This window comes from Anabrus simplex, chromosome 5 (genome assembly GCF_040414725.1).
Source record: "Anabrus simplex isolate iqAnaSimp1 chromosome 5, ASM4041472v1, whole genome shotgun sequence".
Taxonomy (NCBI): Eukaryota; Metazoa; Arthropoda; class Insecta; order Orthoptera; family Tettigoniidae; genus Anabrus; species Anabrus simplex.
The window spans coordinates 397,599,610-397,611,816 of NC_090269.1; the positions used below are offsets into that span (position 1 = coordinate 397,599,610).

At 40.6% G+C, this 12,207-nt stretch overlaps 1 protein-coding gene across 1 annotated transcript in view; it reads right to left on the reverse strand.

The window, feature by feature from the left end:
- Positions 1-12,207, reverse strand: part of LOC136874174 (brachyurin) — a 44,961-nt gene that overhangs the window by 8,512 nt on the left and 24,242 nt on the right. Inside the window, exons 4-6 of the mRNA XM_067147757.2 lie at positions 8,085-8,251; positions 6,237-6,332; positions 4,697-4,836 (exon numbers count right to left, since the gene is read on the reverse strand). Coding sequence (XP_067003858.2) covers positions 4,697-4,836; positions 6,237-6,332; positions 8,085-8,251 — 403 coding nt within the window. The remainder of the gene's footprint in view (positions 1-4,696; positions 4,837-6,236; positions 6,333-8,084; positions 8,252-12,207) is intronic.

The window sequence follows — 12,207 nt, forward strand, 5'->3', positions numbered from 1 at the left end:
AATCATTTTCAGAATTATTGTTATGAGAGAATTGAAATTTGTGACAAGGTTATGTTACTAATAAATTTCTTAAACGAGGTAGGTTATTCTATTTAAAGGCGTATGGTAATAGAAAGGTCATTCAAATAAATGTATTTCTAAAACAAGTGTCGGTTTACAGGAAGAAGAATTACGCCCTGGAATAATTCACTAAGGGTGCCCGCTGCTAAATCTACAGCAATTCGATACATTTCCAACTTCTTTGAAATAGTTCAAGAAAAGACTAGGTAGACAATTGACACGCAATCTGCCACTTGGACGACAGCCCTAAATTCAGATCATTAGGGATTGACTGATTTATTGATTGACTGAATTGAAACTGCATCACTTCGAAACGCATCAGATATTCCCCCAGGACTGTTATTATAGAATGCAATCCGATATTACCTTTTTCCTGGACCACACTAGTTCATAGAAAATACTCATATTATGAATTTTCAACATATTGCTTATGTAAATATAGGCTGTTTCTAGATAGTATTGGTCTAGTACCCAAAGTAAAATATTCTGCTCGTTATTATTTACAAATTAACAATTCAATACAATAATCAGAAGGTTATGTTTATGTTTCACAGGCTTGTTTACATTCAACCAATGCGTTGGCCATGTTTCTCGGTCGTTATTCTTGGTTTTCTAGACCGGGGCCGCCACCTCACTGTCAGAAAGCTCCTCAACTGTAATTATGTAGACTGAGTGGACCTCGAACCAGCCCTCAGAACCCGGGGCCTCGGGGTAAGAGGCAGGCACGCTACCCCTACACCGTGGCGCCGGCGTGAACACAATTAGATTTAAGTACAATATTTAATGTAGTAATAGACAAATAGATGTAACAGGAAAATTATGATACATGTATCGAATAAATGCATTGCATTAAATAAATGTTCTCTCTTCCCAGTTTCAAGTGACCCGGATCTAGGGGAAGGAAGTATATCTGAATAACTGTTTGTGAAGCAAATTTAATAGGCTGTGTCAATAAGTTTCCTCTTTAACTATTTTACTAATTAATTATCGTATTGCTTTTAGTGCCGGGAGTGTCCGAGGACATGTTCAGCTGGCCCGGTGCATCCCTTGTAAGACAGATCCTCCACAGAGGGTGGGTGGCATCTGCCCTATATATGGGACTGGGTGTTACTGTAGTGGAGGTTAGTGTTGTGTGTGAGTTGCAGGAATGTTAGAGACGGTACAAACCCCCAGACCCCGAGCCAAGGGAATGAACCATTTAAGGTTAAAATCACTGACCAGGCAGAGAATCGAACCCGGGCTCCTCTGAACCGAGGGCGACTACGCTGATCATTCATCCATGGAGAGAGTTCAAACAATGATGGTACCTACTTCCACTTGCGAATCATTGCTGGAAAGCCTTCATAGGCACGAGGCTGGGCGACGTCTTCTAGCTTATGTTTCTTCTCCCCACCTGTCATAAGGGACGACTAAATGGGCCCCAGGTGCCCTCAACTTCGTAGTGTAGTTTGGCGACCACGGGGCCCTTAGCAGAGTCCTGGTATTACTTGGGCCAGACTCCTCACTTTCATCAATCATTCACTACTGATCTGCATGTAGGGCAGTCACCCAAGTTGCAGATTCCCTATCTGCTGTCCTCCTAGACTTTCCTTGAATGATTGCAAAGAAATTAAAAATTTATTGAACATCTCCTTTGGTAAGTTATTGCAATCCCTAACTCACCTTCCTATAAATGAAAATTTGGCATAATTTGTCCCCTTGAATTCCACCTTTATCTTCATATTGTGATCTTTCCTACTTTTAAATACACCACACAAACTTATTCGTCTACTAATGTCATTCCACGCCATCTCTCCATTGACAGCTCGGAACATACCACTTAGTCGAACAGCTCGTCTCCTTTCTCCCAAGTCCTCCCAACCCAAACATTGCGACATTTTTGTAACGCTACTCTTTGTCCGAAATCATCCAGAACAAATCGATCTGCTTTTCTTTTGATTTTTTCCAGTTCTTTATTCAAGTAATCCTGGAACCATACTCTATTTGGTATCTTACCACGGACTTCTATGCCCTCTCTTTTACATTCTCACTATAACCCCCAAACACCCTCATAACCATGTGCAGAGATCTGCACAATCCCATTTATGTGATTACCCCAATGAATATGTTTCCTTATATTAACACCTAGGTACTTTCAGTGATCCCCATTAGGAACTTTCTCCCCATAAACGCAGTAATTAAAACTGAGAAGACTTTTCCTATACTGTTCGACCTTTCTTGGTCAACTCTTGTTCTTTTCGACCCCGACGGTATTCATTTTCACGCCCTTCGTGGCTCTTGTCTTTCTTTGGCCGATACCTTCATTTTTCTTATCTCCCTGATTAGTGTTAAATAGAGGGTGGTTGCCCAGTTGTACTTTCTTTTAAATCAATAATCACCACCACCAGTTATGTTTCTTCCTCCCCCTGTAGAGTCTCTTCCGTTTGGCACTGGTAAGAGGCAGTAGGCAATTTCTCGAATGTCCACGAGCAAATAAAGGGTACAGATCTCTGCACATAGATAAGAGGGTATTTAGGTGTTGTAGTAAGGATGTGAAGGAGAGGGCAATACACAGTAAGTCTCTGGTAAGACCCCAAGTAGATTATGCTTCCAGTTTATGGGACCCTCACCAGGATTACGTGTTCACTTAGTGCTTGAGAGAAGTGCAGGTATATGAACAGCAGAGGTAGACCAAAGCGTGAATATGATGAACAGATTAAAGTAGATGTAAGGTGCAGTAATTTCGTAGAAATGATAAGCTTCACACAGGACAGGGTCCGTGGAGAGCTGCATTCAACCAGCCTATGGACTGAGGACCCAAACAACTTTCGTTAAGTTTTCCAGCCAATGAAATTTTTATAACTTGATCCTTGAGCTGTTTTGACCTCGTTAGACTCTGTAAAGGAAGAATAGGGGTACGGTCAATCATCAGTCATCAATGATCTGCGTTTAGGGTGGTCGACCAGGTTAGTTTTTCTTATATGTACATTTATTTATAATTGTTTAGCTAGATTTTTCTCAAATACTTTCAACGAACTTGGAAACTTTCGAACATTTCCCTCGATGATTTATTCTCCTCGTCCTATAAATTAATATTTGTCCAAATTGTCCTCTCGAATTCCAACTTTATTTTAATATTATGATCTATCCTACTTTTAAAGGTCCACTCAAGCTTATACTTCTACTTACGCGAATCCAGGCCAACTCACCACTGATAGTTAAAAACATACCACATAGTCAAGCATCTCGTCTCCTTACTCCCAGGTCTTCCCAGATCAAAGTTTGCAACATTCACGTACCGGTAACACTACGCCTTCGTCAGGAATCACCCAAAACAAATCGTGCTGCTTTCCTTTGATTTTTTTTTCCATTTCTCGTATCAAGTAGTCCTGGTGAGGTTTCCATACACTGGAACCATAATCTAACTGCGGTATTACCACAGACTTATACGCCCTCTCCTTTACATCCTTGCTGCAACCCCTAATACTCTCATAACCATGTGAAGAGATATGTAACCTTTCTTAACTACCTCGTTAATAAGTTTACCCCAATGAAGGTCATTGCTTATATTAACACCTAGGTACTTACATTGTTCACCATGAGGTACTATCACCCCATAACCAAACAAAAAAAGAACCAAACCCCATGGCACTACAGCCCTTGAAGGGCCTTGGCCTACCAAGCGACCGCTGCTCAGCCCGAAGGCCTGCAGATTACGAAGTGTCGTGTGGTCAGCACGACGAATCCTCTCGGCCGTTATTCTTGGCTGTCTAGACCGGGGCCGCTATCTCACCGTCACTTAGCTCCTCAATTCTAATCACGTAGGCTGAGTGGACCTCGAACCAGCCCTCAGGTCCAGGTAAAAATCCCTGTCCTGGCCGGGAATCGAACCCGGGGCCTCCGGGTAAGAGGCAGGCACGCTACCCCTACACCACGGGGCCGGCCACCCCATAACCACAATAATTAAAACTGAAAGGACTTTCTCTCTTGGTGAGGGCCGATGACGTAAGTGTTAGGTCCGTTTAAACAACAAGCAAACAAGAAACAAACATCCTCCTGATGAAACTTACAGCTTAGCTTTTCATCCTATTTACATTCATACCCTTGTCTGCTGTCTATCTCACTACATTGTTTAATTGCCCCTACAGTCGCTCACAATCCTGCAACTCAGTATAACATCATCCACAAATATATTTATCTGTGATTCTAGATCTTTACTCTTATCATTTATATATAAGAAAATATAAAGGTCCAAAAATAGTGCCCTGTGGGACCGCCAGTTAATCATTACAGGATCAGATAACGCTTCACCTACTCTAATTTTCTGAGTTATATTTTTTAGAAATGTAGCCACCCATTCAACCAATCTTTTGTCTAGTCCAATAGCCCTCATTTTCGTCAGTAATCTCCCATGATCTACCCTATCAAAAGTCTTGGACAGGTCAATAGCAATACCGTCCATTTGACCTCCTGAATTTAAAATACCAGTCAACACATGGGAATATCAGAACTAGATAAAGGGCTGGTTTTGGGTGAGGCAGAGTTTTGTAGCATTATGCACCGACATAAACCAGTATTTTTATATCGCCAAGATTCCGTGCACTTGCATGTACACGGTTATGAAAGTAGGAGAATCAATGTTATTGAAGGCACTTACACTGCAAGGGTTCTTGCCATCCTCTCCAACGGTGCAGATATTGGTCGAAGTGACAAACCTGCCGAACCACATTGCACAGTCTTCATTGGAAATTACGGTGACGTCTGCGAAGTTCAAGTAGTCACTGGTGGAACCTCCTCCTGTTTGAACGGTTAAGAGTTATAATTAAAACAGTCATGTACAGAGTGATCCAAAAGTTCGCCAACATTTGACGAGACAGAACATCACGGAATATTGAAGATAGAGAGGTATTAATTGACACACACGATTGGCATGACATGGGGTTTTATTGACACCAAAATCAAGTACACGAATGACCAACAGGTGGCACTTCATACGATACGCAAGCGTAGAAGCATTACTGATGCTGGTTTCCGCACTTCTGAGGTGTCACAATACGATAGTGCTACCGACTATTATCTTGAAATACTGATCTTAGTTACAACAGTGTACATACACTACTACCACTGAAGTTTACAACCCTAAGGTTGGTTGGCACCAGCTCTGCAAATGTTCCGGTTTTCAACCATTCTCTTCAGTTCTACATAAGATTGGCATCCCAGCTACTACACCAGTTGACCAACATATTCCAGTCTAAACTTTCCCCTACATATTCTCACTTTCTCAGAGCCCTCCAGAATGAAGGCTAGTAAAATCTCATGTCTGATTATATGACCAATTTATATATTTCTTCTTTTCTTCATACTCATTAAGAAGCTCGGGGTTTCTCTCACACTTTCCAATACTTCCTCATCAGTAACTCCATCTGTCCAAGGAATTTTCATTATTCGTCTATTGCAACATTGTTCAAATGCTTCTACCCTCTTCCTCCCTGCCAGCCCTAGTGTACAGCTCTCCCTTCCGTACAGAAAATGTCCCATACATACGTCTTAACTAATTTGTTTCCTCAGTTTTAAGCTGATGTTTTTAGATGTGAAGAGCTTTCTCTTTTTATTGAAGGCTATCTATGCCTAGTTAATTCAAATGACCAGATCGCTCTAACTTCGGTTATAAGCTGATACTTTTTGATGTGAAGAGCTTTCTCTTTTTTATTGAAGGCTATCTATGCCTGGTTAATTCGGCTGACCGGACCGCTCTTACTTCGGTTATAAGCTGATATTTTTAGATGTGAAGAGCTTTCTCTTTTTATTGAAGGCTATCTGTGCCTGGTTAATTCGGCTGACCAGATCGCCCTCACTTTGGTTATCAGCTGTTATTTTGCTCCCTAAGTGAGAAAACTCTTCAGCGTTACTGAGCTGGTTCCCACGCAGAGCTACCTTTAGTTTCTTTGGTGCATACTTATCTCCATTACCTTTTTGTGTGAATTAATTTTCATGTTATATCCATATGTAAGAGTACTGTACATTACTTCCAACATTATCGTTAATGATAGTGTTTCACTCTCCGCTATTATTGCTATGTCGTCAGCAAAACGAATTGTATCTCTGATCCCAAGGCCTCAATGCTGACCATTCAACCTAGGAGTCGGGCATTGTATATATGGATATAATAGCAATAATACTGTAAATAGAGAACTTACCCTCAGTACTTCCCCAGCCACTGATACGAACTACTGAGCCTTCAAAGCTATTTTCTGCTTGAGACGCACTTGGGAGACGTACTGCATTAATGTAGGCTGAAAGCAAAAAGAATAATGCATTATTATTATTATTATTATTATTATTATTATTATTATTATTATTATTATTATTATTATTATTATTATTATTATTATTTACATAAATATTCAGTTCTTTGACTGGTTGCGTTGTTTAAAGGAATGGGTCTAAAACCAATTTGCCGATGTCCCCATGTATATGGAATGTTAAGAAAGTGTTTCAAGACATGTGTTCTAAAATTCTATTAATACGGATTTTTCTCCTGAGCTATTTATAGCCGTTCTCCAATAAATTGACAGGATTTCAAGATATAAATGTCAGTTTTGAAGTCATATACAATGCTGAACTTGACTACTACAATAAACGACGAGTTATCTGCGTCTAGATGCCACAAAAATGTTGCGTATCGACTTTCAGAACTTCAGTTTGCGGTAATTTGTGAAAATAACAACTGAAATTTGTCAGTGCTTGAGTCGTGGGTGGGTGAAATGCTGAGAAATTTAAACACAATGCGCAACCATTTTTGAATGGCTTTCACGACTTAAAAAATATATGCCAAGGGTAAAATTACAACTTTACTACTTTAAGATAAGAACAGGGTAGTATTTTTCAGTAACATCCAAAATTCGATATTTCTGGACAAAATCAATGATATTTCACACATAAGACCCCTTTATTTGTGCTATAAATAGACGCATGTATCATGGAAACAATTCTGTTAGATGGATGACACCCCTCTGTAGGCAGTGTAATTAATTATAAACACGCTTTACGCGTTTCAAAATGAACCTTGCCTTTCTTCATCAGGAGACAACAGAGAAATGAAACGACGCATTAAGGAACTTAAAAATGGTGTTTTAAGATGTAAAAGGGACGCCATTTTAGCCCCATGCTAGAGACAACGAATGGTAACAGTAAAGTATCATTCTCTAATGTTTCTGATAATAGGTAGCCATGATTCACTGAAGTTGTAGCCTGTATCACGGTTGAAATTATCTGGGTGTTTACGTTTTTCAACCACCTCCCTGCTAATTCTTGGGCGATATTTCTTTATAGGGCAAGAACATCCACTTCTTGGAGCAAGACATCATCACCAGGTGTTAAGGCATGATCAGCAACAGCTGATTTATCAGGCTGGTTGAGTCTGGTACACCTGGTATGTTCCTTGATGCGAGTACATTCCGTTCTTGAAGTCTGCCCAATACAAACCTTGCCAAAAGTATAGGGAACTCTGTAGATACCAGGTTGTTGCAATTTATGAAAACCATCCGTAGGTGGTCACAGGAGTTGCCTCATCTTAATTTAATTTAATTTAATTGATGCAGGACACGGCGCTGGTACTTGGCCATTGAAGCTATTCTTTAAATCGTATAGCGTTTAGTGCCGGGAGTGTCGGAGAACATGTACCACTCGTCTAATGCAAATATTTCTATGTGACTCCCGTGAGCGACCTGTGCGTGTTGATGTGGGATGATGATAATGATTATAAGGTAGGGAGAGGTTGAAACCCGGTGTCGGCACGTAGCCTACTCCTGTCGAAAAACACTAAGGGGTCTACGCAAAGCTTTACGTCCCCACCCGACGGACAAATCACCATCAGCACTGTCATCTACCCTTACTCCATATGAATACTGGGGAGAGGTTTGGAATTGAATCCAGAATTTAGGCATGCAATCTATTGAATGAATTCTGGGTCCATCAGAATTGTAGGTACTGCTTTCAGTCATAGTTAAGCTAGAAATCAGCACTGCAATTACTATAATACTCACTGTTGCTGGACACGATCGACAGAAGCCGCAGTAAAGCTATGTCATTAGTGTACAATTGGGAGTTGTAGTCAGGGTGTACCACCTTCGACCTCGTTGCTTGCTGCACAACTCCAGACTCGTTAAACCAGACAGTGGAGGCACCTAACACCACAAGGAATGTCGTATACCTGAAATATGATGAAGACGTATATAATATAAATTTATTCAGAGAATAAACACGTCCCTCATAAGGAGGTTGCACATGAGAATGAAGTATATTAAATACATTTATGACTACATACATAATTTCTCAGCTTGGGTAATGGACCTTTCAAAGCTTTCAGGACCACATGCTTCGTCAAAGAGTCTGGTAGTTTGAATTCTGAGAGGAATTTTCAGAAGAACTTAGGAATTGTGGAAGTGTTCTGGGCCTAAATACCAGAAGTCCGTGGATCGAAACCACGCTATGCTACCACTTGTTACGGAGTTAACGTGGTTCAAAGAGGAATAGGAAGCGCCTTGGTTGAATGGCTCGACAAGGGATTACTTAGAACAGCGATTAATATAACAAATTCGGGAATATAATTTCTTTCCTTTCTTAAAATTGAGAGAGAGAAAATCTGAATGAATAGCAAAACAGTTGAACAGCTTAATAATGAGATCGTCAGCTCTAATAATATCTCGGACTTAGAAGTCCTGAAATCAGGAGCAAAACTTGAGATAATTACCTAGTCGTTAAATTACATACAAAGAAGCATTATTACTCCTGGCAGGTACACTAATTTGAAAGAGCAAGATTTGCTCCGAGCAGGTACACTTCACAGGAGTCTGAGCTCCAAAGTACAAGAGTCTAGCCCCGAGGAGACAATCAGTTTCTCTGACCCAATAAAAATACACTAGGAAACCTATCTGGTGACCTCGCTTTAAAGTAAAGTCACCAGCGGGATACAGGAGAGCGTATCTACACGACGCCACAGAAGATGACTACCGCAGCAGTAGTCGAAACGTCTGGGAGAAGCGAGAGGAGTGGACCACGGCGTAACAGCCCGGAAGATTTTTATTTTTATTATATTGACACCGGCCGTGTAAGCCTTCATACTTTAATCGCTTTAAAGTGATCATACACAGTTGCCCCATTGTCAGCTAATCCATTAATCATCCATTACCTCGTTGTTATCCAGTCCGTATTCACGTCGGTAGAAGGGAATAGTTAGTACTTACATGTTTTTCTTTTCCTCGTGTACTTCACTTGGCTGCTTAGCATCCGATTCAAACCGAGCTATAGGATACATAGTAAAAGCATTGTTGTTATTTTTGGAGGCCATCATATCAGTCCTATGGGTACTGCCGTTCTCTGATACTCTATGGATATCTTTGTGCACTATGTAACCAGCGTCTCGCAATGAATGAGCGATAGGACTTCATATCGCGTGGTGTCTAGTAAGTCGTAGGGTTTCACCATAGCCACAATAACCCAGGACATGAGAAAGGGCTTGTTATTTTCCTGGGTCCTGCCTGGCACGGCATGAACTGCTGCTACGTTAGCATCTTTAAAGCATTACGCCAATCACTCCACAATGGACCACCATGGTTTGTTATCCAACCAGTTGCTCTAAGTCAATTTGTATTCGAAAACTGTTGATTGAACAATAATCTCGATAATTTTAGACATTTCCTCTTTGACCCCCTTTTCAATCCCCATGCCGATGGGGGCTGAACTTGGACTTAACCAGCATCCAGAATGTCATAATTCATCTCAGAGACCAAGAAAACTATTGAATCCATCACTAATATTGATCGTTTTCAATTATTTTTACATGACACCCCCTCCCACTTGAACCCTTAGGGATGCCATGGATGTCAAACCCCCATAGTGCCTTTTTTCCAGTTAGTAAGTCATATGTGTACCAAGGTTGGTTAAAACTGCTCCGCGTGTTCCGGAGCTGTGTTGGATCACACACAAACATCAATCTTATATAGATAGATAGATAGATACATAGATAGATAGATAGATAGATAGATAGGTGGATGGGTAGATAGATAGATATACATACACAAGGGTGAAAGATAGGTATTGTAGCACCGCGATCACACGGGAGGGCAGACCAACGCAAGGCATGCGAGGAAACCATTTTTATTTTTCGGGCATAGTGTAGGTATTGTGATGGTACGTTTTAAAAAAATCAATACTTCTATGTAAGGTAATACAATAGGTAAGAATGGAGCCACTCGAGCCGCAACGGCAAGTGGCCTGTTGTGACAAGCATAACACGCCTGTGTGAATGTCTGTTGTGCAGATAGTATACACGTGTTTGCATACACTCATCACAAATGCGTCGTAAAAGAAACCGGAAAACGTTGACTTTTGTCCTTTTGGACAGTAACAAGAGGTCAATAGCTGTACTGTATTATAGCAAATACACTTCTTCGGTTTAACTTTCCCCTTACATGCTTTATATCTATACGATTATATACGGGAAACAGGCTTAAAAGCAATCACTGTTTCAACGTTGTTACCTGAAATAAATGGTCAAGAGAACTCGGAATAAAATCATAACGCACTCTAGCAACCCGTCCTACACTTAAATTCCAGCTGATATTAGAACAAAAGTACTCCGCATAGAAACCTAGTAAAATAAATAATCAAACAAAGAACCTCAAGGAACGTGGGCGAAAATATAAACATAGGAGGCACTAAACGACCGTCATTTGTAGCCAAAAATCCTTATCGGAATTAGCCCTAGCTGGAATAAAATATGACAGAGTCCTAAGTTCCTGACCTAATCAGCTAAATAAATCAGTGATTCCAACTACTTCACAGGTAAATGACACTAGACAACGTGGGTCCAGGTAAAATCGACGATGCTGCAAAGTAATAAACTACCCAAGATAAGTGTAACAAATTACGCATTCATTGCGCATGCATTTAATAGGAAAACTTCCCCTTAATCACTGCATCAAATAATCCATACCTCCTAAATTTAATTTGTGTGTAGACTAGTAAAATTAGCATGGAGTGTCGGTAAGGTACCTTCAGATTGGACACAAGCAGTAATTGCACCTATCTACAAGCAAGGAAACAGGAAGGATTGCAACAACTATCGAGGTATCTCATTGATTAGTATACCAGGCAAAGTATTCACTCGCATCTTGGAAGGGAGGGTGCGATCAGTCGTTGAGAGGAAGTTGGATGAAAACCAGTGTGGTTTCAGACCACAGAGAGGCTGTCAGGATCAGATTTTCAGTATGCGCCAGGTAATTGAAAAATGCTACGAGAGGAATAGGCAGTTGTGTTTATGTTTCGTAGATCTAGAGAAAGCATATGATAGGGTACCGAGGGAAAAGATGTTCGCCATACTGGGGGACTATGGAATTAAAGGTAGATTATTAAAATCAATCAAAGGCATTTATGTTGACAATTGGGCTTCAGTGAGAATTGATGTAGAATGAGTTCTTGGTTCAGGGTACTTACAGGAGTTAGACAAGGCTGTAATCTTTCACCTTTGCTGTTCATAGTTTACATGGATCATCTGCTGAAAGGTATAAAATGGCAGGGAGGGATTCAGTTAGGTGGAAATGTAGTAAGCAGTTTGGCCTATGCTGACGACTTGGTCTTAATGGCAGACTGTGTCAAAAGTCTGCAGTCTAATATCTTGGAACTTGAAAATAGGTGCAATGAGTATGGTATGAAAATTAGCCTCTCGAAGACTAAATTGATGTCAGTAGGTAAGAAATTCAACAGAATTGAATGTCAGATTGGTGATACAAAGCTAGAACAGGTAGATAATTTCAAGTATTTAGGTTGTGTGTACTCCCAGGATGGTAATATAGTAAGTGAGATTGAATCAAGGTGTAGTAAAGCTAATGCAGTGAGCTCGCAGTTGCGATCAGCAGTATTCTGTAAGAAGGAAGTCAGCTCCCAGACGAAACTATCTTTACATCGGTCTGTTTTCAGACCAACTTTGATTTACGGGAGCGAAAGCTGGGTGGACTCAGGATATCTTATTCATAAGTTAGAAGTAACAGACATGAAAGTAGCAAGAATGATTGCTGGTACAAACAGGTGGGAACAATGGCAGGAGGGTACTCGAAATGAGGCGATAAAGGCTAATTTAGGAATGAACTCGATGGATGAAGCTGTACG